Source organism: Xiphophorus maculatus, chromosome 19 (genome assembly GCF_002775205.1).
Source record: "Xiphophorus maculatus strain JP 163 A chromosome 19, X_maculatus-5.0-male, whole genome shotgun sequence".
In the NCBI taxonomy this organism is placed as follows: domain Eukaryota; kingdom Metazoa; phylum Chordata; class Actinopteri; order Cyprinodontiformes; family Poeciliidae; genus Xiphophorus; species Xiphophorus maculatus.
The window spans coordinates 26525265-26549561 of record NC_036461.1 but is presented as its reverse complement, the minus strand read 5'-3'; the positions used below and the strand labels follow the sequence as shown (position 1 = coordinate 26549561).

At 40.1% G+C, this 24297-nt stretch overlaps 1 protein-coding gene across 2 annotated transcripts in view; it reads left to right on the top strand.

Moving 5' to 3' along the window:
- The window catches only part of LOC102231931 (ephrin-A2-like), a 111662-nt gene extending 93217 nt beyond the window's left edge, over nucleotides 1-18445 (top strand). The window contains exons 2-4 of one of the 2 annotated variants that reach the window (XM_005799253.2): nucleotides 5020-5312; nucleotides 12320-12385; nucleotides 15312-18445. In XM_005799253.2, the coding sequence (XP_005799310.1) occupies nucleotides 5020-5312; nucleotides 12320-12385; nucleotides 15312-15436 (484 nt within the window). In that variant the 3' untranslated portion in view covers nucleotides 15437-18445. The remainder of the gene's footprint in view (nucleotides 1-5019; nucleotides 5313-12319; nucleotides 12386-15311) is intronic. The other variant, XM_023353148.1, reaches the window with a different exon arrangement.
- The last annotated feature ends 5852 nt before the right edge of the window (nucleotides 18446-24297 follow it).

Below are 24297 nucleotides of genomic sequence, written 5' to 3'. Positions count from 1 at the left end.
CATGTCCACCGAGACATTTGATATTACACTGATTCATTTTAACTTTGTTCAAGATGTTACACAGCACACTGAAGAATGTTTCAAAGTTATTTCACTTTTATGGAGGGTTATTAATGGTAAAAGTACACAAAGTTGGTCAATTCTTCCTAATTTGCACAAATCAAAGTTCCAACACAGACACATTTTGTAAGAAATCCTAATAATTCCTTGAAAATAAACTTAAATGTTTTTTCAGAAGGTTCTAAAAGCCTCTAATTAGTAAGCAATGACTTACTCTTTTGCTGGGTGACATTGTAAATATGACGTGATGCAGATACTTATAACTTTTAGCCATGTTTGTCTTGCCACCAAACACAGTAAATATGATGACAGTCAAATCTTCAAGTGTCACAGTTAGAGAACTGCAGCAAAGAATGGCATCTTGGGGACACAGTGTCTCAATAACAACTATAGTTAGACGCTGGCTATATGCTAAACAGTTGTTTGGAACAGATGTCATGGCAAAGTGAAACTTATGGAGTTTACTAAACTCTCCTGGGATTGTGAACTGGGTGCTTAGGTCAGATGAGGACTTTGTGTAAATGGCCTGTACTTGAGGAGAGTTTTTCCTAGTCCAGAGAACTCCAAAGTGCTTTACGCTACGTTGAGTCATTCTGACAGAAGCAAGGTTCCCAGGCATCAGTGCCTCTGGACCCTCCAATCCAGTGGTTCCCAAAGTGCCATTGCAGGGGGTGGGGGTAAGGGGGTGGGGGGGGGGGGGCACAGGAAGCGGTATGGATGAATGACAAAAAAGCACAAAAAAAAAAAACAGTTACACAAAAGTGTTTCACTGTAAACATGGTTTGTGTTTTGTTGCAACCTGAAGTGTGAAATAAATTTCAGTGGAGTTTGAAAACAAAATATGTGTATAGGTTTATGTCTGGTTGAACAATGTGTGTGGCCAGTTGATTTTTTTTTTTTTTTTCGTTTTTGGGGGGGATTTTATTGTAATCCAGAGGGGGGCCCAGAAGAAAATCTTTGGGAACTACTGCTCTAATCAACAGCGGTAGGCAAGGCGGGTGAAGTGTCTTGCTCAAGGACTCAAAAACAAATACAAACAGATCAGGATTTCAAACCGGCAACCCACCAATTGGACAAACTCCTACCGCCATTATAACGGTCACCCCTTCATGTGTGTCGCTTTTGATGCCCTCACCCTCTGAATCAAACGCATTGTGCTACTTGAGAACGGGGTGTGTTACTCTGGCCGTGAAATTGTCCTCTTTCTTTCTTCCATCTTTAAGTTAAGTTGGTTGAATCAGAGTGTCATTTCCATGCTCTATTAACCAGAAATTAACCAGAAAGTTGGTCAAACTGTCAGTTTCACTTTCCGTTTCAAGCATCTGCATGCTGAGGTGCTTTAACTCACGGTCAACACAGACAGAGCCTCTTCATAGTGTTGCATAAAATAATATTATTGACTCATTGCTACAATATCAGAATATCAGTTGTGTAAACACTGCTTAGCTGTTGATCAAATTAATATATGCCAAAGTGTGAAATGTGTAGGATGGTGATGCTGGAGCCTTTACCAATAAAAGCTTAGCTTCCTGCTCTCATGGAAGGCAAGGCAGACACACAATGATGCGATGAGGGTATGAGACCGTGGGGTGTTTTTGGCAACAAGCCATCCAGAGGGGTTTGGTGTGATTTTTAAGAGAGAAGTATGTGGAAAAGCACATTGTGACGCTGCTTAATACAGTAGGGGATCTATGATGCTGAGAACCCTGAAACCCTTGCTCGTGTGTGTCATTGTGATCATTTTCAAATACCTGTTGACTGCCACAAAACTGAAAATGGGTCATTATTGGTGATCCAAAATCAACATGGAAATGCTTCACCAGACACTGAATCAACTTTTTTCCTGGCCTTCACAATCTCTAAACCTTAATAAATAATGAACACCTGTAGATTGAACAGAAGGAAGAGGGCATAAGAGAGGACCAAAACCTTTAGATGATAGACAGATTGTGTAGAGAGGAATGGTCAAAGATCAACCTGGGTCCAATCTTGTAAAATTAGAAAAGTTCTGTTGCACTGACAAATGGGTTTTATACAGAGTATTGACAGCATGGGTACCATGAACTATGGTGCAAGTAATTTTGTGAAAACTACTGAGCCTCTTTCGTCCCTACTGACTAACTTTATTAAATTATCCTTCTCTAAAAAATCTCAGTATTACATTAGGCTACTAAAATCAAAGATGAATTTATTTTTAACATTTTTACTTATCTTTAGCATGAGTATCAACAAACGTGTCAGCATTTATATTTGACAAATATGTCTTGTATTTTCGTACAAAAATTAAACACAACTCAAAGATATTATTTTCATGGCTTTTAGTCAAAAACATATATATTCATCTTGAAAACCTTTGCCAAAGCATGCAATTAACCTAAGAAAAAGCTCAAATGTTACTGTATGGTTCAGAATCAGGCTGTGCTGACGATAAACACCGCTTCCTTGTTTCAATAAAACCCGAGAACCAGCATGAGATGAGGAACAGCCGCAGAAACAACCTCTTACTCGACACGTCAAAACAACGGAGACATCAGTGAAGCTCAGAAAGAGGACAAACTTCAAAGCCACATTTCATTCCTCAGACCAACTCTAATCCCTGGAGGATTCCTGGAGATTCCTCTGAGCACAGATCAGTGACTGAAATGGACTATCAACCCCAAACTGCATCACACACACACACAAAAAAAAGCGTCATAAAAGGCAGTACTTTCTTAGGTAACTTTAAAAATCCCTTGTCAAAAAGAAGCTGCTGCTTCACCTCTATGGCCGAGACGAGTTCTGACTCTCACTAGGTTGTCACCGAAGGTTCGATGAATGTGACATGTGATGTTAACACTGTTAAAATATCATATAGAGATATAGGACCAGGTATCCTTTTCACCCACAACATTTTCCAAAGACTTACTTTTGGAAGGCGATATACTTCCATCTTCAAACGAGTTTCAACCTAAAAAGCGTTTATCTCACCTGCAAAAACCCAAAAATATAATATACTTCTGATATAAGTAGTAAAACATGTTAGTTGTGGCCTGTTTATTTTACAGAGTTTATTCCATTTTATTTTTCAAACCCCTTGAATTTTCTGCATTTTGTTGGGTTGAATCCACAAATTTTAATGTTTTTATTTAGATTTTATCTTGCGGACCAACACAAAGTAGAGATTAATAAGAAAATCTTCAAATCAACATCTGAAATGTGTTGTGTGCACTTGTTATGTTTGGATAATAGACTGAAAAGTGTGTTAGTTGTTCAAGCTTGGTATATTGTTTTTACCTAAATCGTTGACCAAAAACGACTCCACAGCTATATTCCTGACCGGTCTGCTTTGTTCCCAGGTCTTCATGATGCTGTATGTTCACCAATGAATACAAATGAACTTCTCCTTAACAATAACGTGCTTCTTTGTGTTGGTCTGGCACACAAACTGCGTTGGTTCTTGCATGAACGGCACTCTGGGTGACTCCCTTTGTCTTTCACCAACCAACCAATCAAAATGCAGGAAATCATATCAAAAGCTGGCACCGCACACAATAAATATGCGGTTGTACTCAGAAACTGCTAAATATGTTGAAGGGGTATGGAAACATTTGTAAGTCTGGGTAATAAAATAATTAATTTCCACAACTTTAATCTGTTAGCAAGAGTTTTACTTCTTTTGCTTCTGAAGTTTAGTTTCCATACTTGCAGCTCTGGCACAAAGTGAAGCACAGAGATAAAGCCTGTTGTCTAGGTGAAACAACACAGGCGTATATTTCAAAGTTTTGCTACGTACAGCAAGAAGAGCGGAGGTGTCAAAGAGCTCAGGCATCTTCACATGTGTTCCTGTACCAGCATTTTACATCAGAAGTACTTTGACTTCTGATTTTCTAGATGAAAAAATATAGAAAGGAAATAACATTTTTATGTAGTATACTGTATGCATGTCGTTATTTACTCGCTTTCACACATATTTCTTTATGCCAACCTCAGTAATCAGCGCGTACTGAAATAACTGAACACCTACTATTCCCAGCTTTGCATATTTTGGATTAAAATATGTTAACAGCCTACTCTTGAACATCACTTTACCCACTTCTCTCAAGTATCATCCCACCAAGCTCATTTAAGCTCCCTCACTGGGAAAAGACCCTTGAATCAAAGCTTTCACCCCTTTACTTTAGCAAGTTGGTGTCTGTGCATGCTTTAGTGTAGCCAAACTTTTATAAAGTTTTTTAAATACCTACCATACAAAATCTATTTTATGGTCAAAGAACTTGCAGACTTTTTTTTCCTTCTTATTGTTAGGTTTTTAAGCAAAGAGAAATGTCAAATATTTTCAAAAAGCGATTTTTTTTTTTTTATTTATCATTGCATATTTATTTAAAGTGAAAACTGAACAAATATTATTTGTGATCTAATGACAAAAAATGGGTGCTGTCTCAGTGTCCTTCATTTGTGGAAGTTCTTTACAGATATTAAGTAAAGACCAATATTAATAAGAGTCACTATGGTAGGCCTAAAGAGCCACATGTAGCTGCAAGCATTTTTTTTATTTTTTTTATCGAAATTATGCAACATCAGCTGAGTTTATTTAAAGTTACAGATAAATTAATCTCAGGGCATTTTACTTTGGAAAAAAAAAAGTTTGATCCAATTACACTCAGTCAAATTCTAGTTTAATCAATCTCAGCCCCAGGGAATTTAATTGTCTTCACGTTACACAGTGTGATTACATTAGATGCAAACTCACCCCGGTTCTTTCTGCTGTGCAATCATACAGGAATCCAGTATTAGGTAGAGAGTCAATATTCATAGTTTTTCAGGAAAAGTAGTGCTTTCCTCTTGCGTCTCTCACATAATCGAATTATGTTTCAGCAAACCTCATGATTCCTTCATCCACGTCTTTGGGGTAACACACTTGTCATGTTGAATCACTGAGGTTTTAATCCATAGTTTTTTGGGGTTTTTTCTGTTTTACAGGTTCTGGCACGGCGAGTACAGAGTGGCAGTGAACATCAACGACTATCTAGACATCTACTGTCCTTACTACGAGGGTCCTCCATCCCACGGGCGAATGGAGCGCTACATCCTTTTCATGGTCAACCACGAAGGCTACACTTCCTGCCAGCACAGGATGCGCGGCTTCAAACGCTGGGAGTGCAACCGCCCCAGTGGAACCGACGGGCCCCTGCGCTTCTCAGAGAAGTTCCAGCTCTTCACGCCCTTCTCGCTGGGCTTCGAGTTCAGGCCCGGACACGAGTACTACTACATCTGTAAGCCATCAGCTAACCGTCTCTCATTGTGGATTGTTTTGCACAGCCAATATCTGCATGCTATGCATATGCAAGAGAGCGCATCTGTTTGGATTTGATCCGTGCTCAACATGCATGTGTAAACAGTATGTAAATATCCAATCAGCCGAAGTTGATAGAGTAACTTTTCAAACATAGACCCCTAAGTTACTCGCATGGCTACAGGCGTGAATAAACACACCTCTCTCCTCCCCCTCACTCTTTTTATATCTTGATATATCTCTCAGCGTGTCTCGATATCATAAGTGGTGTGCTCAGCAAAGTGGTAAAAATGTCACCAGGGGTACTTTGTAATCATTTTTATATTAGCTGTATTGATGTTTCTCCTCACTTCAACAAGTGATGTATTAGTGGCACAAATGAGCTTTGCTCCCCTCGAGAATGTTTTTCTGAATCAAATTAAAGTGCTATCATTCCTCCAAGCTCACGCGGGACAGGCAGAAGCTCGGGTGTACTCGTAAACACCTTTTCCTCTTTTTCACCAGCTCGCTGTACCAGATGGGTTCACTATACATGTCCCGCATGCAAACTGTTAAAAGGAATATTAGTTACAGATCATTCAACATTTCATATTAGAAATTACGTTGTAAAGTTTTTTTTTTTTTTTTGATGTATAGGTGAGAGGAAACGTTTTACACAAAAAATTGGTGAGAAACAAAAAAAAATGGACAAGGTTAGGATGTCATTGAAACTTTTGATTAAACTGTGCTGTTGTTTTCTGAGTAAGTGCGCTCCAAATTGGAGCCAACAGCAGAATGAGCAAGATGTGTCCCGATCAGACGTTTTTTTTTTTATCCCTCGTATCAGTTTTACTTAAAATTAGTCGTTTATTGATTTTGAGACTCAATCGATTGGGTGCAGTTTACTAAAGGGGTAGCTAACATTAGCATATAGTTTCTCTGTTTAGATATCATTGGTAGGTAAAAGATAATTTTGTCATTTATTAATTAGCTCTTTATCTCCTCTATTGTCTGATCAAATCAAATGGCAGATGAGGTCATGTGACACAGAGAGACAGCGAAAGAGAGACTACAGTCTCTCTTTCCCTGTAAATATAGTTGGGAAGCATGAAAAACCAAATCTTAGACCGCTGACGGAAAACCCAGGCTGCACAATATGAAGAAAACATGAAACAGATCGATCGTAGAGTAACTGGCCTTTACAAACCATCTGGTTGGAAATTTTTAAAACCTCAGAATTTCACACAACACAGAGTGGAAGTTGTTCCTGAACGATGAACACTCAAAGTGAGCTTTTTTGGTATAAGTGAGATGAAGAACACAGAAATGTGGCAAAGTAAAGAAACGGAAACCCCATTTTTCTTTATAACATGTCGAGACCGGGAGAGAGTAAGACTCTGAGGAGATAACAAGAAGGGTGAAAATTTTACATTAAGCCTCTTCTTTTGTTATACAACAGAGCTATTTTGTTAAGTTTATACGGACAAGCTTTTAAACTCGCTTGAATTTGAAAATGTTGGCAGCCTTTCATAAATTCTTGGATTTTAGGGAAGGAATTACATTCTCTAAAATGCACACCAGGAAACTGCTGTTTTAATAAAGCTAGCCACGCTGATAACTTCTTTTTTTTCTTTTTTTAACAAAAACTACCTGAGTGCCATCAGTGACAGTCCACTGCATGACACCATTTCTTCACAGGCAGCAGAAAAACCGACCCTGATCTTTTATAGCGGGAGATTATTTGAGCCATGACTTATAACAGGATGAAGGTCCGGAGCCACAGGTTTCTGTTCGGCCTGAGAGTGGGACAGGTTTCTCTGCCCTTGGACATGATTCTCATGTTACATCAATATTGCCTCGGTTCTGAGAGTGCTTTCAGAAAAGAAGAAAAAAAAAACCCCCACTGACGGACAGTGTCTAAGGCTTTGATTCACTCCTTCCCTGCTGTTCTGCATTCATATTTTACTTGTCATGCAGAAGCAGTTTTTGTTTTTGGCAGTTCAATAAAATAAGCGAAAAACAATCACAAAGCAATAAAAAAAAAGCTGTGTCCCTGTGTGAAAATAATAATCTAAATCTAAATATTTCTAATATTTGCGAGTATAGTATTTGAGTTGTTAACATTACAAAGGCACAGCAGGCAACAGTCGGCAAGCTAAAGAGGCGCAGATAACAAGTCGTGCTGCTATTTTCCCAGTCAGCACACACTCACTCACACACACATTGTTTTTCATCTTACGTTAAGACACTTTGGGCCCCTCCAGACTTGTATAGTTGCTGACTTTGGTATTGTGTCTCTGGAACCCCTTGGGCTTGTGTGCATCCAGATGACTGGAGTGCTTGTGATTATCTTTCGCTACGTGTGTGTAGGGGGGGTTGTCCGGGGTGGGCGGGGAGGGCTCGACTTGGGGGTCAGCTGTCAAACAATCGTGAGTCTGTGAAAGGCCACGTCCGTCATCTTGATTGACAGCACCGGCGCTCAATTTTCATTTCTCCCTGTCTCTGATCGGAGCAAACCAGCAGCCTCGAACTCACGCGCTGGTCGTGGAACTGCTGCCCATGACGACTTTAAGCAGCTGACCTTTCTGATGAACCAGTGTTTGTGTGCGTTTTCTCCTCACTGGCTTGTGAAACATGTTGAGTGTTGATGGTGATTTTTGGCCAAGGCCTGCCAGAGCGTCCTTGGGTGTGTTTGTGTGTGTGTATATATGTATATGCAGGCAGGACGTGTGTGCGTGTGTGTGTTTTGTCATGTGCTTGACATGTTGACAGGTCAGTTCCACCCCACACTTGCTTTTCCCAGCTGCCATCTGATGGGGTTGAGTGGTTTTCAATGGGTTTTCAGGATAGATCGGATTGCGGATGTGCTGGGAAACAGAGGTGCTGGGATAGTTGATAAAACAAGGAAAAGGGCAAAGGTGAAACCGAAAGGGAGGGTGCATAAGGAAGAGAAGGAAAAGAAAAGTTCCAGGATGTAGCAGATTTCCCAAAACAGTCAAAAGAGGAAAAACAGCCTGGTTATTTTCAGCATGTAAGGGTTGGGAATGTAGCAACGGTTACGTCAAGGGTAAAGGAGGTGAAAGACAGAAGGATGAACGAAGGGAGGAGTTGATGACAGACAGGGAGGGAGCAAAGGGCAAAGGAAGGGTCACATTTATTTCCTGCCCTCTGTGGACCCAGGTGATGGTCCACTGTGAGGTCACCATGGTTTCTGGATATGCAGACCTCCTCACGTGGGGAAAAAACAATAGTTCTTCTCCCACATTTGTGCAGCACGCATTCCTGCACACGCACGTGTGTGCGGGCGGCGCGGGCGTGTGCACGGCGACATGCCTGAGTGGTCAAACTCTGGCCACCATCTCCTCTGAGGTCTCCAGCTCTATTTCACATCAGAGTGAGGTGGGACTAAAAACCCTGATTCAATTTCATCCACTATACTTTGAAGTTTGAATCACTGGAACTTTTTTCCCTTTTTTCTTTTTTTTTTTTTTGCATTTCTTCCCCTTCTTTTCAGGGGGTAGAAGTATAAAGTCCAGACCACTCAGCGGCACTGTGGTTAACACTGTCACCTCACAGCAAGTAGGGACTTGCATCTGCTGGGATTTTGCATGGATTTCCTTTCCAATTCCAAAGACATTCAAGTCAGGTCGATTTGAGAGGCAGCTATTTCCCCTAGGTGTGAATGTGAGTGTGACTGAATCCCATTGGGCAGGCTGATCCATTACAGAGTTGTTTACATTGCTCAGTGTGTTTATAGAATTTCACAAGCTCAGGAACATTGGTTCAGGAGCGCTTTAAAGGACCTGAAATAACAACCTCAGCCATATGAAAGACTTACTGCATCAAAAAGACTGCATGAATAAATACATAAATTCCACAATTTGACAGATTTTTAATGGTTAGTTTAATCAGAAGTGTGTCATTCGGGATGTATTTCTGATTTAATTACGAAAAATAGCCAAATAACATGACTGCTAACGTTAGACACTGATGCGGTTTTCTGACGATGACTTGCAGATTGTCATTTATCACATTACAAACACAAACTTCAGTGGATTTTACAGAGATGTTATATGATGCATCAACACAAAGTAGTGTATAACTGTGGGAAGGAAAGAAAGGGATACATGTTTGTCAAGATTTCCAAATTAAAACTGGAAGAATCTGCCAAGCATCTGCATTTACCTCCCTTTACTCTGACTCCACCAAATAAAAAGTGCAGCTGCCTTCAAATGTCATCTAATACTGAATGTAATTTATTCTCTCTGTAAATCCAGCTCTTCTGGTTCCTCCGTCTCAGGAGGACGAATCTGTCAACAGAACAGCTTTTTGTCTCACAAATCTGGTTTTGACAAAAAGAGTAGTTACCTGCAGGCAGAATACGTTGAGTGTTGGAAAATTAACACCGGACCAAAAAAAGTGAGTCTGCTGAACACTAGAGACTGATTAGGAGCTCAGAAACAGAAGCTATCTTTTTTCCATATTTATCCAGACCTGAGAAATTCAACTTGTATAGGTTTGACAAAAGAATACAAAGAAAAAATATATAAATTATTTAAAAACTGTAAAACTTTAGCTATTTAAATATAAGAAATTAGACATTTTGAGAAACTTTAGTCTTTGTTGAGAAAATATACAGTCAAAGTACCTCTTAAAGTGTTGATAGTCTAACATGCAGATGAAGTCAATTTTGTGCTGCTGCTACACAGAGTTAAACAAAAATAGGAGTATGAGTGTTAAAACCAAAACATGGAAACATTTGGGACTTTTTACCCTTTCTTCTAATTAGTTTATGTAAAACTTTGGCTTTTAAAACCGCTGCAGCACTAGTTTAAAAAATGGTGAGTGGCCATGATTAAAAATAAAAATAAGAAGAAAAAAATATAGTAAATTCAAAGCTGAAGGTCAGTTTAAATAAATAAATAAAGATGAGAGGGTCCGTTATTACTTTAAAAATGTTTAACTTTTAATTTTTCCGTGACATAGAGTGTGAGGGTTAAGTAAGTCGTGATGGGATAACCCAGCAGGCAATTTGAATAATTGTAAAACTGCTTGAGAGGAAGCGCCACTAAATTATGCCGAGAGAAAGGAGGGATGCATTTAACAGGCCCGCATTACTCAGCTGGAGTTATTTGTTATTTCTGATTGAAGCCAAAAGGCCAACGCCAATAAACTTTCTATATATTCTATAAACTCACATCATCACCTTGAATACACAGTTTTTACATGGAAAATAGCTGAATATCTGTCTAGAACACCTAGTTTCTGTCTTTTCGTTGCACACATTTTTAGATCTTTAATGAAACTTCAAATTAAAAAGTCAGAGTCCTTGCCAAGAAAGCGTTGTTAAATCAAGATTTGGCCATGTTCGGTATCCAAAAATCAGATTTTTTGGATACCGATTTTGGATTTTTGTATCCAATCTGATTTTTTGGATACAAAATTTTTGGATACAAAAATGCAATTTATTGTGGATTTTCTTAAATTCACACAGGGGCAAATGCCCCATAAAGGGTCAATTACAAATATACGCCCACAGTGACATTTGGTTAAATGTTCCTTAGCAAGTTACACCGCTCCGTGTTTTTATTTAGCTTGCTACCATTAGTCTCTTCATCTTTTGTGCTGAGTTTCCTAGTTCCTATTATATTACATTTTGGTTTAAATTCTTAGTTATTTTGGTTCATTAGATCCTCTCTGTTTCCATTTAGCTTCTCCTATCTCCAGTATTCAGCCTTCCCTCAGATCTCTGCTCAGATTGTCACCCAGCAGCTGTATTTAAGGCTCTTTTTCTCACTGCTGGATTCTATTCACGCGTTTGCCCTGGTTCCTTTGTTGATGTTTCTGCAAGTTTTCTCATTCTGAAATCCTTCGATCCAACCTCCAACATGCATTAGCTGAAGATCTACGGTACTGTCATCTGCTGTCACGGTTCTATAGTGTTTGGGTTTCATCCGTTTGTATTTTGATTATTTCCTTATTTTCTTCAGCCTTAATCTGCTGTGTCTAATCCCTCCTCTGTAATTAGTTCCTTGTTCTCTTGATTAACCCTGAGTGTACATATTTTCTCACCTGTGTCATTGTTCGATCCTGGGTTCTTGTGTTCATGCATGCGCTGACTGCGTTTGTGTGTTCCTAGTTTTCCCTGAGTCCTGAATAGGTGTTTTTGGACTGCCTTTGTTAAATTATTTTTCAGATTGTATCTGAAAATGTCTTGTTGCACTTTGGATCCTCCTCAAAATCAACAAATCATGACATATGGGTCCCTGGGTGGGTAGAGTAGCTAAAAATTGTACTAGAGTAAGAGTAGCACTACAACATTCTTTTATACAAGTAAAAGTAAAAAGTGGATTTCCCAGAAAGGTAAGAGTAAAACCCCATTTGGTAAACAGTTTACTCAGTTACTAAGTAGCGAATCTTAATATCTCATTTAATATTCTAAAACGTCTTCATGCAGTTTTCTGGCATTTTAAAGACCAGGAAATAGCATTAGAACAACAAAGCTGGTATGTAAATAAGTATTAAGGTGTGTGTCTGTTTCTTCCATATTTTTGATTAAAATATGTTTGTCCTGGAAAAGGGTATCCAGCAATCTTACTCAATTTTGCTCAAGTACGAGTATAGTAGTACATGAGCGTATTAAATGCAAAGGTTATTGGATCTTATTCTGTGCACTTGCCTTATTTTTGAAGTCTAGATGTGTCCAGCTACCCGGAGGCAACCAATTGAGTCCATGCAGTGACCGTATATTAACCCCTAATTTACACTGCTTGCGTCTCCACCGCAGTAATTATGCACCCATTATAGTCAATGACAGTGTTTGCACTCCCTCCACACGCAAACGCTGTCATTGACTCCACATCACCTCCAACATGAAAAACCTAATGACACCTGGCCCAAAATAAAGCACTTAAACACCATCAGTTGGATGCTCCCTGTATTTAATCAGCTACACCAATGCTTCAATCTCTAAACTGATCACATTTTCCAATCTCTCTCTGTTTACAGCGTCTCCTCACCCAAACCATGTGGGCCGGGCATGTCTAAAGCTGAAGGTGTATGTCAGACCTCCAGGTAAGTCACGCTATAACTAAACACACACACACAGACACACCCCTACGCAAGCGCACGCGCGCAAAGGTCCAGATTGCCTATCAAAGTAAAATTAGAAGAGAATAAGAGGTCTGATGGAATGCCCTGGCAACATTCTCTGCTCTGATTCAAAGACCAGCCAGGCAACACTTTGACACCTTCAGACACAAAACACACTCTGACAACACACGCCTACACACGTAGGCGTGTACACAAGAGTGTACGTGAGAGGCCGCGCGCACGCAAACACACGTATTTGGAAACAGACATGGAGATATGTGTGCATGTGCACAGGCACAAAGTAGCATACGCACCTCACATCAAATCACTTCGCATCACGCTGGGTGTGAGGGAGACCTTCTGTCCTTGTAAAAAGATCACAGAGCCAGCTGAAAAGTGCTTTCTAAAAACGGTGACCAACCCTCAGCATGACTCTGCATACTGGATTTCCTCAGAAGATTCGAGAAAGGACTCCAACCAGTCAACACCTTTGCTTTGCAAAAGTTTTTACTTTCCTTGGCAAGGCAAACATTTATGCAGTTTTGTGGAATTTTATGTGCTAGACCAACACGAAGTGATGCAGTGGTGTACAAACTTTTTGTCCTCAGGGCCAAAATTGTCAAGTTGAAAGTGCTTGTGGGTCTTCTTTTCTCTTTTTCTTTTTTTATTTATGTGACATTTATTACTTTATCTGCTCAAATAATAAACTAAAACATGCAAGATTTTATTGACACAAACAAAATGATTGGATTTTGCTTAGTTGCACAACACAAAAAGGGTCAGGCTTTTTCTTCTTTTTTACTTTTTGGGGACGGGTGGGTGGATTAGATTGTTTCCTTAAGTCAAGTCTGAGTAAAACTTGCTGGATTCTTGTGGTTCTAAAATATATATATATGTATATTTTTAAAAGGTTTTATTGGCTCTAGTGGCCTTTATTTGACAGTGAATTGACAGAAAAGTGGGTAATAAGAGAAGGGGGAAGACATGCAGCAAAGGTCACCAGGAATCAAACCTGCGACGGCCGCGTTGAGGACTAAGGCCTCCTTATGTGAGTTTTGTTTAACCCCTGCACCACCACAGCAAACCCAATAGTTCTAAAATATTACAAAATCATGATAAATGCAAAAACCTGGTCAATGGATAAGAAGCTTGTGTTGAGCCAGATCTTTTTCTTCATTTCTGGATGATTTTATTTGTCTGTAAAATTTGTTGACTTAAAAGAAATGTAAAAATTGTCCAGCTCACAGTTGCCTCACTCTGTGATCAGGGCCCACATAAAATTTTCCAGAGAGCTGCAAATGGCCACTTAACCAAGTGTGATGTGCATGATTACTATGTTTGTGGCCCTGTAGACTAGATGGAAACATAAATAAGACCTTTAAGATAAAAGTTGTGTGCTTAAATATTAGTTTATCAATCAAATCAAAAGATCATTTTTGTCTGGCTGTGATAAAACATCTATAAAAGTGAAAAGATATTCAATATTACATTACTCCTCAAGCACAGAGGTGGCTAAATATTCATATTTTGATGGCATGTTAGTGGGTTTTATCTTATTAAAATTCTGCACAGGTGGCCCTTTTGATGTCTAGAGACTAAGTAATATTGCCATTATTTATACTTTAGTTGTATTTTTCTTTTAAAAGAAATTTTGAAAACAATGCATCACTTTAGTGTTGGTCTATCACATGAATTTGCCAATAAAATATAAATGTTTGCGATTATGTTGTGGCAAAATGTGAAAAACTTCAAGGGGTGTAAGTACTTCTGAAGAGTACCGCATGAGTTTTGCAACATTGGTGACTTTTACGTAACAGATTAATTATTGATTTGTTTTTCTAAATGTGGCGGGCTTGTTTCTAAATGTGAAGATGAGGCGCTACTTCGCTGCCTTGCTTTAAAAAAAATAATAATAATAATAATCTATTTCCAAAATGGCTTCCTGGGTGCAGATTGGGCTCGGTGCTCTCACTAGTGTTCCACGTTGGCCTCTGATTCTACCATTTAAAAATACCTCAAAGGAAGCCTAACGTACATGGGGATCACATTCTGGCTTACATTACACTACAGTACACATCCACTATTGAAAAAAAAATAAAAAATTACATGTGCGTTTGATCTAATACCAATTTGACCTCAGGAGTGTTCAAAAATAAACCTGATTGAAAGAATCAAACCTTCGTAGTAACACCCCAGACAACGGCACGGCTTTGAAGATCATCACAAAGGAATGTCAGCTTTTCTTTCTCTTTTTTTTTTCACAGCTTTCCAGCCTCAGATCATTCCATACTCCACTACAGAGGAAGAAAAATCTCTCCTACATTATTACTGATACAACATACGTTCTTTTATTGTCGTCGCTGCTGCTTTTCATTAAGTTTCTGTTGTTTTTTTATCTGTGTGCAGTTGAAGTAATCTGTCTGACATTGCAACTTTCATCTCCTCGGTGAAATGCTGTCACTGTGTGAGTGAGCTGTGTTTCATATCTGTGCTGTGTGAGAGGATGTGTGTGTGCGTGCATGGGGGGGGGAGTGTGCGTGTGTGTGTGAGTGTCAGCTGCTCCAGATTCCGAGTCTGTGTGATTAAACTGTAATTAGGTTGGTTAACCCCCCTGCAGAGCTCTGTTGCTGTCGTCTTCTTCGTCTCCATCTTTTCGGCTCTGCATTTCTTTCTGCTGTGTACTCTTTGCCTTTCATTAGCTGCTCAAGGATGAAGAGGGGTTTCTTTTTGTGATTTGTCACTCGCTTTCAGTCTTCCGCCCCACCCTGACATATCCACTTGTCTCTCCTTTGTTGTTGTTTTTTTCTGTTTTGTTTTAAAGTCTGTCTTATTTTTGCATCTGTCTGCGTGTCCTTCTCTGTTCAGATATTTTGTCGTTTTCTTTTTCTTCTCTTTGCCTCTGTTCCAGATGGGTCGGGATACGATTCTCCGGAGCCGTTCCTGACTGACGGAGGTCCGGGCTCCGGTGCAGGCTGGGCGGTTCTGTTAGCGGCTCTGGCCCCGCTCGTCCTGGGACCCGTCTTCAGGCTGTGACTACCCCACCCCCGTCTCCCTCCTCTTCCCGGAGCGCCCATCCTGGGATGATGGGCTGGGCTGGCTGTCCCTCTAAATCCACCACCCCTCAGGGAAGCCCTTTGTCCTCCACTCTCCTTCTTCTTCCCACCTCCACCTGCAGTATGACCACCAACCACCCTCCACTGCCAGCCCTCTTTTATGGCGCCCAGCCACAGACACCCTTTCCTGGATTACCTGCAATGTTGTTGGGGTTTTTTTTAAGCAGTCTGGGAAGCTACCCTTCCTTCTCTTATCCCTGAATCCTCGGTGGAACAGCACCTTTTAGCTGAAAACACAAGAGAAATGTCTCAGCACTCATATCAGGGGGTCCTTTTTTGACTTTTGACTCTTGCCCACTGATGGGGTTAGATGTAGCCATGGCTATGATTAAACTTGTCATTCCAGTGCAGTCCCTATCTTCCGATCACGGCGGGGGGTTTGGGAAGTGAGAGGGGCATCGTACGATAGGCCTGAATGCACAAAAATTGGTTTTTCGCTGCTTCCTCGATCTATGAATTGGAAGTGGCCAAGCTCGCATTGAAATTTGAATTCAATAGGACGTAGACCATCTCCAAAGTGCAATGAGGATAAGAGTAATTACGACGAGAGCAGGAGAAAAGTGACCTGGACTTTGCTGTGATGTGAAAAGAAAAGTGTGAAAGAATATAGCTGACAAAAAAAAAATAAGGCAGAGTGGGAAATGTAACTTACTGCAGTGCCCAGGAAACTTATTTATACACCTTGAGCTTTTTACAATTTTGTAATCTCCAACCTCAAGTTTTAATGTATTTTCCTGACATTTTATATGATAGAGCAATGCAACATAGCACATAACTGTGACGTAGAAGTAAAAACATATGGTTTTTGTTTTTTTATAAATAAAAATATGAACATGTGGCAGGCGTTTATGTTCTCTCTCCTGTATTCCATCTTTCTCTTCAAGTCTTCTGGGGTTGTAGCTCTGCCAGCTTTGCACATCTCTACAACAGCTTGCCTCATTCTTAACTGTAAAATACCTGCAGTTCAATTAGCTTGGATGAAGAGTCTGCAAACTTGAAATTTCAAGTCCTGACACAGATTCTTAATTGCATTTAGGTCTAGACTTTGACTGGGCCATTCTAACATGTGAAAACTTTGATCTAAGCTCCACCATTGCACTCTCAAATGCTCTGCAGCTTTTTCTTGCATGTTAGCATAGTTGGACACTCATCTCTTGATAGATTTGGTTTCTTTCCATAATCGGATGATGGACTGAAAGAGCTCTGTGAGAAGAGAACTGAATTCTTATCGGCGCCGCACTCTTCACATTTTTATGAGCAAAAACAGTTGGAACAATTATACTGCTCTGTGTTGCTCTAGCACATAAAACCCCAGTAAGACACAGCGAATTTGATGTAATGTGACAAAATGTGAAAAAGTTCAAGTGGTATAAACACCTTTGACAAAACACTGCAAGCTGTGTGCGTTCGCTATGATTTTCCAGGAGCTCTGACTTTGCATTTTGGCGACAAGTATAACCATAGCCTGTTTTAGCGGGGAGGGGGATTGGGTGGGATGTCATGGGTGGGTTTGGTGGGATGTAGATTTTCAGGTGGGCTGTGTTTTGTCTTTTATGTGTTTCTAAACAAAGCATTTATCACGGCCTGGCCTGCACAGGCGTATCCAGCACTAGCTAATGTTGTCTGGGTCGGGTGACTTTTGGAACCAGGACTTTCTCTTGTATGAATGTACCACTGGCCACCCACCTCTTTGTTGTTTTCTTTGTGTTTTTTTGTTTTCTCCGTATTGTCATGACTGTGGTCACTTACAGTACCTTCTCTCGGATTGGCAGGATTTATCAATGGCTCTGAGATTCGACGAGAAGGCGGGGGTGAAGGGTGGGAGGGCAGGTGAGAAAAGGAGGCGACACTCAAGTTGCATGACCACTGTGAAACCTTCAGATCAAACTTGTTTCTATTGATATATTTTTTCATGGTGAGAAAAAACAAAATCAGAAAACATCCCGCTTCAACTCTTTTGCTCTCCCTGAGACTTTTTCAGACATCAAAGGCGGGGTGGGTGGGGGTAATATTCAGACTCCTTCCTCACATAGTTTCTCCTGTCTGGGCTCTCAGTCGTTGATGGATTAGCTTGGGCTGGAAAGATAAATGGACCCGCAGGGCGAAACTGACTGGAAATCGGCCCCCGAAGCCCAACTCGGATCACGACGGACGTAAACAAGGACTGAAGCTGATCCCGGGTCCGGGGGGTTAAACCAATAAGGGAAGCACATAGACTGTGGCAAATCAGGCGAGGTGTGTGAGCGAGCTGTGTGTGAGGTAGCATCACAAAAACACACATATGCACACCCCGACGACATACACACACACACACACAAACACTTAAAGCGACAGTGAAAGCCCGCACGGACAAGAGCGAGCAGTCAAAGAAAGAGTGTGTTTGATGGGACTCAAGTATAAAGAGTAAGCACTGTGAACACGCGCACGCACACACACCCATGTAACAATCCATAAACAGATAACCACACTTGCCAGCATACATGCAAAAAAAACAAGAGTGCAGTTGTAGACATTTACAAAGACATGCAAACGTGTACAAAACACAAACAAGGGGAAATGCTTGTTCCCCTATCCCATCTTATTTTTGTAGCATTTAAAATCACTGTTAATTACTCCTTGGTGGAATGCAGTGATGGGGTTATCGCCTCAGAAGGATTACAACAACAACAACAAAATGTGTCTTCTCTTCTTCTGTTCCACTGATGCTGTCCCTCTATCGTTTCTTCTTTTTCTCCGCCGGTTCGTGATCCACGGTTGGTAGAGGCTCCAGGTCTGAGCGTCATGTATGAGTTTGTCTCCTTTTCTGTTCGTGGTGTTTTTAGGGCGGGCCTTCGCCGCCGGGGTCGTTCAGTTGGGACGGTGGCGTACGCAGAGGTCGGCTCGGGGAGAGAAACACACAAATAAAGATTGTCTTTTGTCTACTCGAAAACAACCCGCCTGAGTGGAATTTCTTCAGTGGAAATGTGAATTCATTCTCGTTTTATGCATTTCTCCCCCCAACCCCCCGCGCCCCCTCCCAAAGGGCAGATGATTGTATTTATGTATTAGACTGCACCTGGGTCTTTATTTGCCCAGTCCATCTTTCTCTGACGTCAGTCTTGGAGTGGAGATTATTGAGCTCTGCCAGTCAAAGCATGAAATTATTCAGAAGAAATCACCCTCTCTCATCTTCAGCTGTTTCCCCCTCAGGGAAGTGACAGCTAATCTGAACTGCTGACAACGTGGAGACAGAATAGCTTGATAGCCTTTCCTCTTGTGTTTCTATCAGATTTCCTGCATGGTGACTGACCAGCGATGGGAAGTAACAAAAGAGCATGTCTTCAAATGCTGTTCTGGGGTTTTAATTGTCTTGGATATTTCGATGGTCAGTTGCTTTCCACAGTATTACATTTTTGGAGGGATATATTGTGTCTTTTACTGCACTACATTGATTTTATAGTTAGAGTTAACAGGTTGCTTTGAAAATGTTATGTATGAAATGATCAGATTTTTAAAAATACACCATTTAAATAATACTAAGTGGTTACCACAAGTAAACGGTGTCAAGTTTTCATTTCTCTGTGTTTCCGTTACTTCTTAATTTCTACAGGAGCCGGCCCATGGTGTAAGCAAACCCTGCAACAACTTCGCCGCTCCTGGTGGCCTGTGGGCTACAGGGTCATCTGAGTTTAGACAGGACAGGCTTACAAAAACACCACTTGCTTACATTTCAGACTGGTTAGCAGTGTTAAGTTCCAGTTAATCCTCCACTGGTTTAGCCTCACAGTCATATTTTAATTTTATTAAAATGTTTCCTCTGACTGACAGGAAAATTAACTTTCTGAAGGGAACTACGGATTAGGGTGATGGCAAGGAGCCCTTCTAAAGACTTGGAGGTTATCACTGGAGATAAATCATCAAAATATCCAGGGAAACATGGAAAAGCTGGTAATTATGAAAAGAGTTTAAATGGTGAAATAATAGTAAGGATTTCCCCACTGATTACTGAGAAGAGTTTGAATGATTTTTTTATTGTTTTTAGCTAAAATGTAACTAAAAATATTATTCCTATCAGAAACAAAAGTCTTTGTTGAATGAAAAATCATTTTAAATCTAATTCTGCCAGTTCTGAGCTGTGTAATTCTGGGTTTAACTACATGCTAGGGTTAAGAGCGGAAATGGCTTCAAAAAATCAAAAGTTTTTGCCAGACAGTTTTTCATCTTAAAGTCTTTTTTACATTATAAAGTCAATGAGATGCCAGAGAACATGCTGGCGTGACTGTAATTTTTTCTATTGTGTCATTGTAGGCATGAATTACAACAGCACTTGCAAGGAGAAATTTCTCTTATTCTATCACAAAAACCTGAACGTTATCAAGCATCTGTTTAATTTGCAATAGTGGGGTATGTGCTGACTGTCTAATTCAGACTTGTAATATCTCATGGTAAGTTTAAGGCAAAGAAATTGTGATAGAGGTAAAATACAGAGCACAGATTTTTATTGAACTACCTAGACATCCAGGGAACTGGGCCAGAACTTTCAGGATGGAACAGGTAAATATATTGCCTATTTTGGGTCGAACAGGCTGTACTTTCTTGAAACCACTTTCACTCCGGCTCTGACTGATGCCAAAGGTGTGGGGAGGCATGCAGAGAAAACAAACTAGCATAGTATATAGCGCAAAACATACTTCCTACTTCTTACATTCACATCTCCAAAGAGTCCTGGTGACTGTTGGGCCCGCTTTCTTGACAGGTTGGAAGATTTGTTCTAAGCTTTGATTTAATTCTCAGAAACAACTCTTATCTTATAAAGCAAACTTACATGAGGGTGGCAGCTAATCAGCAGCATTTTCTTTAATGAGAGCTGTATAATAATCACTCAGTACTGAAAGTTAAGGTGACGTCTGAACTGAAAAGGAAATAAAATAGTTAACTTTAATGTCGTCCTGTTTTATCTCAACTAAAATAAAGACTAATGCAGCACCGAACGGCTTTCAAATAAGCAGTAGGGTTGCACCACAATCTCAAGGTCATAGAAACACCAAAGTCTGAGAAACCAGCTTAGCCTATCTGTTTGAAAAAGAGAAAGATGATTTATTTTGGTTGAATTATGAGTCTAAATTTGTCTAAATTAGTGGTTCTCACCCTCTTTAGCTGAGAAACCCATTTGAAAAAGCAACATTTTAAAAATTTGCCTTCCCCAGATTACTATCATGATGTTTTCAAACACAATTTACCCCAAAATTATTTTAAACCCTGGTAGATTTGGAATAGAAGTATTTGGCTGAGATGTTTTGTGTTTCTGACTTGAAGTAATGTTGACATTTCGTAATAGCCTAATTTTAGTCCCAGTTGTAATTAGGATTAGGAAGATGGCAAGGAGGTCTTTCCATCATAAATGGATATAAGTATTGCTATTAAAAAAGAATGATAGATCATTTTAAATTCTAGCTTTAATGTCCCAACACTATAAAACTGTAGCACATTTACTCAAGACTATCAGATTGTGACAATGCTATATTTCCTCATGAATACCAAAGAAAGCTTTTATATTTAGAAATGTATATTTTTAAGTCTTATTTCAATGATGATGTAATTAATTCTGCTCTGCTGTGGTCATATTCCTGTGACTACTTCTGTCTCATGAAACTTCCTCTCATTATCCTTGACTCTCTAAAAGTTGATGTAATGGTGAGAATCGTACCTTAAACTGGGCCCCAAAGTACAATTCTGCTATGGCTACATACAACCTTGGACCAGGCCTAAAAAAAGTTAACTATTGGATTTGCTAATAATCCATGCACATGTTCAAATGAGGACGTGTTTCACAGCTCACTTAGCTCTAAAGAAGAATGTTTGCACTAGGAGTTTTCTTTAAGCTTTTCAGCCTTTTTTTTCCTCAAACTGTTTCTTGGATCCACTTTTGTTCTTCAGCATTTCTTTCCACCGTCGTTGCGCTTGGTTGATCTTCTGAGCGCTCTGGATTTTTTTCAGCGAGGCTGGAGAACCGGATCTGCGGGGAGCCTCTGTAGTTCACTTAGACTGTGTGCCCCACGTGGAGCGGCTGATTCCTCCCACAGCAGGTTAGGGGTTTGATACCAGCCTCAGCCATTTACTGCAAGTCACCTCCTCCCTTTTCACCAGATTTATCAAATAAGAGCTGCGGAAAACAACAAATATATAACAGGGATCTAGTTGGATGACTTTGTTCAGCTGAACTAAACTAATAAGGAACGGTGACCTGTAATGTTTGATGTTACGCAGTGTGTACCTGTTGGGCACTCAAAGAAAAGCCCAAGAGTCATATTTACAGATGAGGAGGAAAATGCCTGAGCGGGGTCTTGTAAAGTTCATAATATGATTTCATTATAGTTGCAGCAAGACTCATAAAAATTAAACAACTTGAGGCCCAAGAGTCTCTGTGTGTTCACCTCACAGTGACTGGCGCATAAACAGACTATTTTGATTTTTGTGAACAAGATTTCTTCAGATGACCCTGTAGAAAATGTTCTGCAAAAGTGTTCACCTCCCTTGATTATTTTCAATTTTTTTATGTTTTGTCATGTTACAACCATAAACCATTTAGTTTGTTTTGTTGGGGTTTTCTTTGATTGAGCGATACAAAGAAGAGGAATTAGTGTAAGGAAAAGGTACCGATTTTTCTTTTTTTTGCTAGCAAAAATAAATATGAAGTGTTTGCTATATGGCCATCCCAAAAGGCAACAATGTGAAAAAGCTTAACGTGTTTAGTTACTTTGCAAGGGACATTTATATGATTACATAATAGTTCCAGTGAAATTTACAAATATGAAAACAACTTCAACCTTTTGGTTCTCTGTGTGTTCAGCTCAAAATGATTGGTGCCCAAACACAGAGATATTTTGGGTCATGTGTTTATGACTTGGGTGCAGCGGGTGGAATTGCACAATTTGCAGCGTCCAACATTCTCAGCAGAAAAACCTCTTTGCTTGTATCCTTTCATTGAATCCGCCTAGTAAAACTGGTTTGGTCTGTATAATTTCGTAACATCCTGGTTCCTTCACAAGGAGGATTTACCAATACAACCCTAAACTCCTCAGAGTATAGCGTTGTACTGATGTGGAGCTCTGATAAATTTAGAAAGGCTTTCGTGCAACAGTTTACACAAAAAACCTTAAAGTTGAACAAACTTTTTGTTTTTTGCACTCCTTTGATAGCTTCCAAACCTATGTTAAAATAAAAATGCGTTTGATAAAACAGATTCCAATGTAATCTACCAATTAGAGGACAAATGAGAGATGGTTTGAAACCAGAAGCATGTTGCCACAGACTATTTCGCCAAGTCTGTGGAAATACACTGTAGACAGCCTGTCTCACCACAGATCAAAAATCTAGATCTGATGTCAGAACGCAAAACAACAACATCGCTCAACTCGGATTTTGCTCCGCCAGCAGGCGCTGTACGGTGGAGTGAAAGTCTACTCGTCTTCTTGCATGTGCTACTGTAAATATTGAAAAACCTTATGTAAAAAATCTTTTTCTTTGACAGACAAACGGCAGCTTGAAAAACTCGGCTTCCCTTTGGTCTTCCAGCAACCAGTCCAGCTAAGTGCGGGTGCAATCTGGAGATGTGAGCGCAATTCCCCAATGGGGAGTCAAAGACCATGCACAGACTATCTGAACACCATGGTCTTTACCCTTCATAAAGGGGATCTCATTAAAATAAAATGAGATTATTTTATTATCAAAACAAAGACCAAAAATAATGAGGATCATTCTTCAGCAGTAGCACTTTGAACCTCACTTCCCTCATTTTTTTGCCTGACAGAACAATGACCTTATTGGTGTAGATTTCAAACATGCTGAAAATGTTTAAACTTTCACTTGAAGATCTCCTTGCCTTCTTAGCTCAGTAGGCTTCCATCAATCCAGACGTTACCAGAGCGACACAATCATCTCTCTTCCACCAGCGGACCTACTGCTAGCGTAAAACATTCAGCAGCTTTGCTTCAAAAGCGTTATTTGAAACCACTGACTTGTCAGTTTTGGCAGCATGATGCACAAAAAAATATAAGATGCATTGTTTGGAGGGAAAAGCGAGGTGCATGAATAATAGATCAGCCTTAGCTTGCCATGTTTGGGCCTCGAAAAGCAGGCTAATGGCTATTGATGTCTCCAGTTTCAAACAAATTGCCTCATATGAGAGCTCAATTCAAATGGAAAAAAAGAGGGTACTCTGGTGAGGAAGAGAGTAGGGAATGAAATTATCTCCTCATATTGAGATGCACGCTTGGTCAGCCAATTCTTTGTCCTGACAAGTATCAGGTACGGGCGGAATTAGCCCAATGTAAAATTAAGCTCGATCAAGCAAGGCCTTGAAACATTTCCCACATTCCCATATCTCAACCCTTGTGAGAGGAAAGATGGATGAGCGATACAACTGGAGTGGAGCCAGAAATTACCAGATGTGCTGCTTGAAATCACGAGGACGAGCGCAGCACCGAGTCACTGTGTAAAACCGTAACCCCGTTACTCTCCTCCAGATCTAATTAGCCATTTAATTATTTTGGCTCATTTTTAGGCCGGAATACACATGGGGAAAAGAATCAGCAGGAAAAAAATAATAATAAAAAATTGGCCTGTGTGATGTTGGTTTTGTCGGCGGCCAGAAAACAAGGCCAAGGGATCCAGATGGAAACCTCTCAAGATTCTTTTCCTGTCTCTTTTTCTCCATCCGTCCCTTCATCTCTTGTTCTGCCGCTCTCCGTCTCTCCCTGACACATCATTAGGATGCAGACTAATCTATTCTCCGCTCACCCC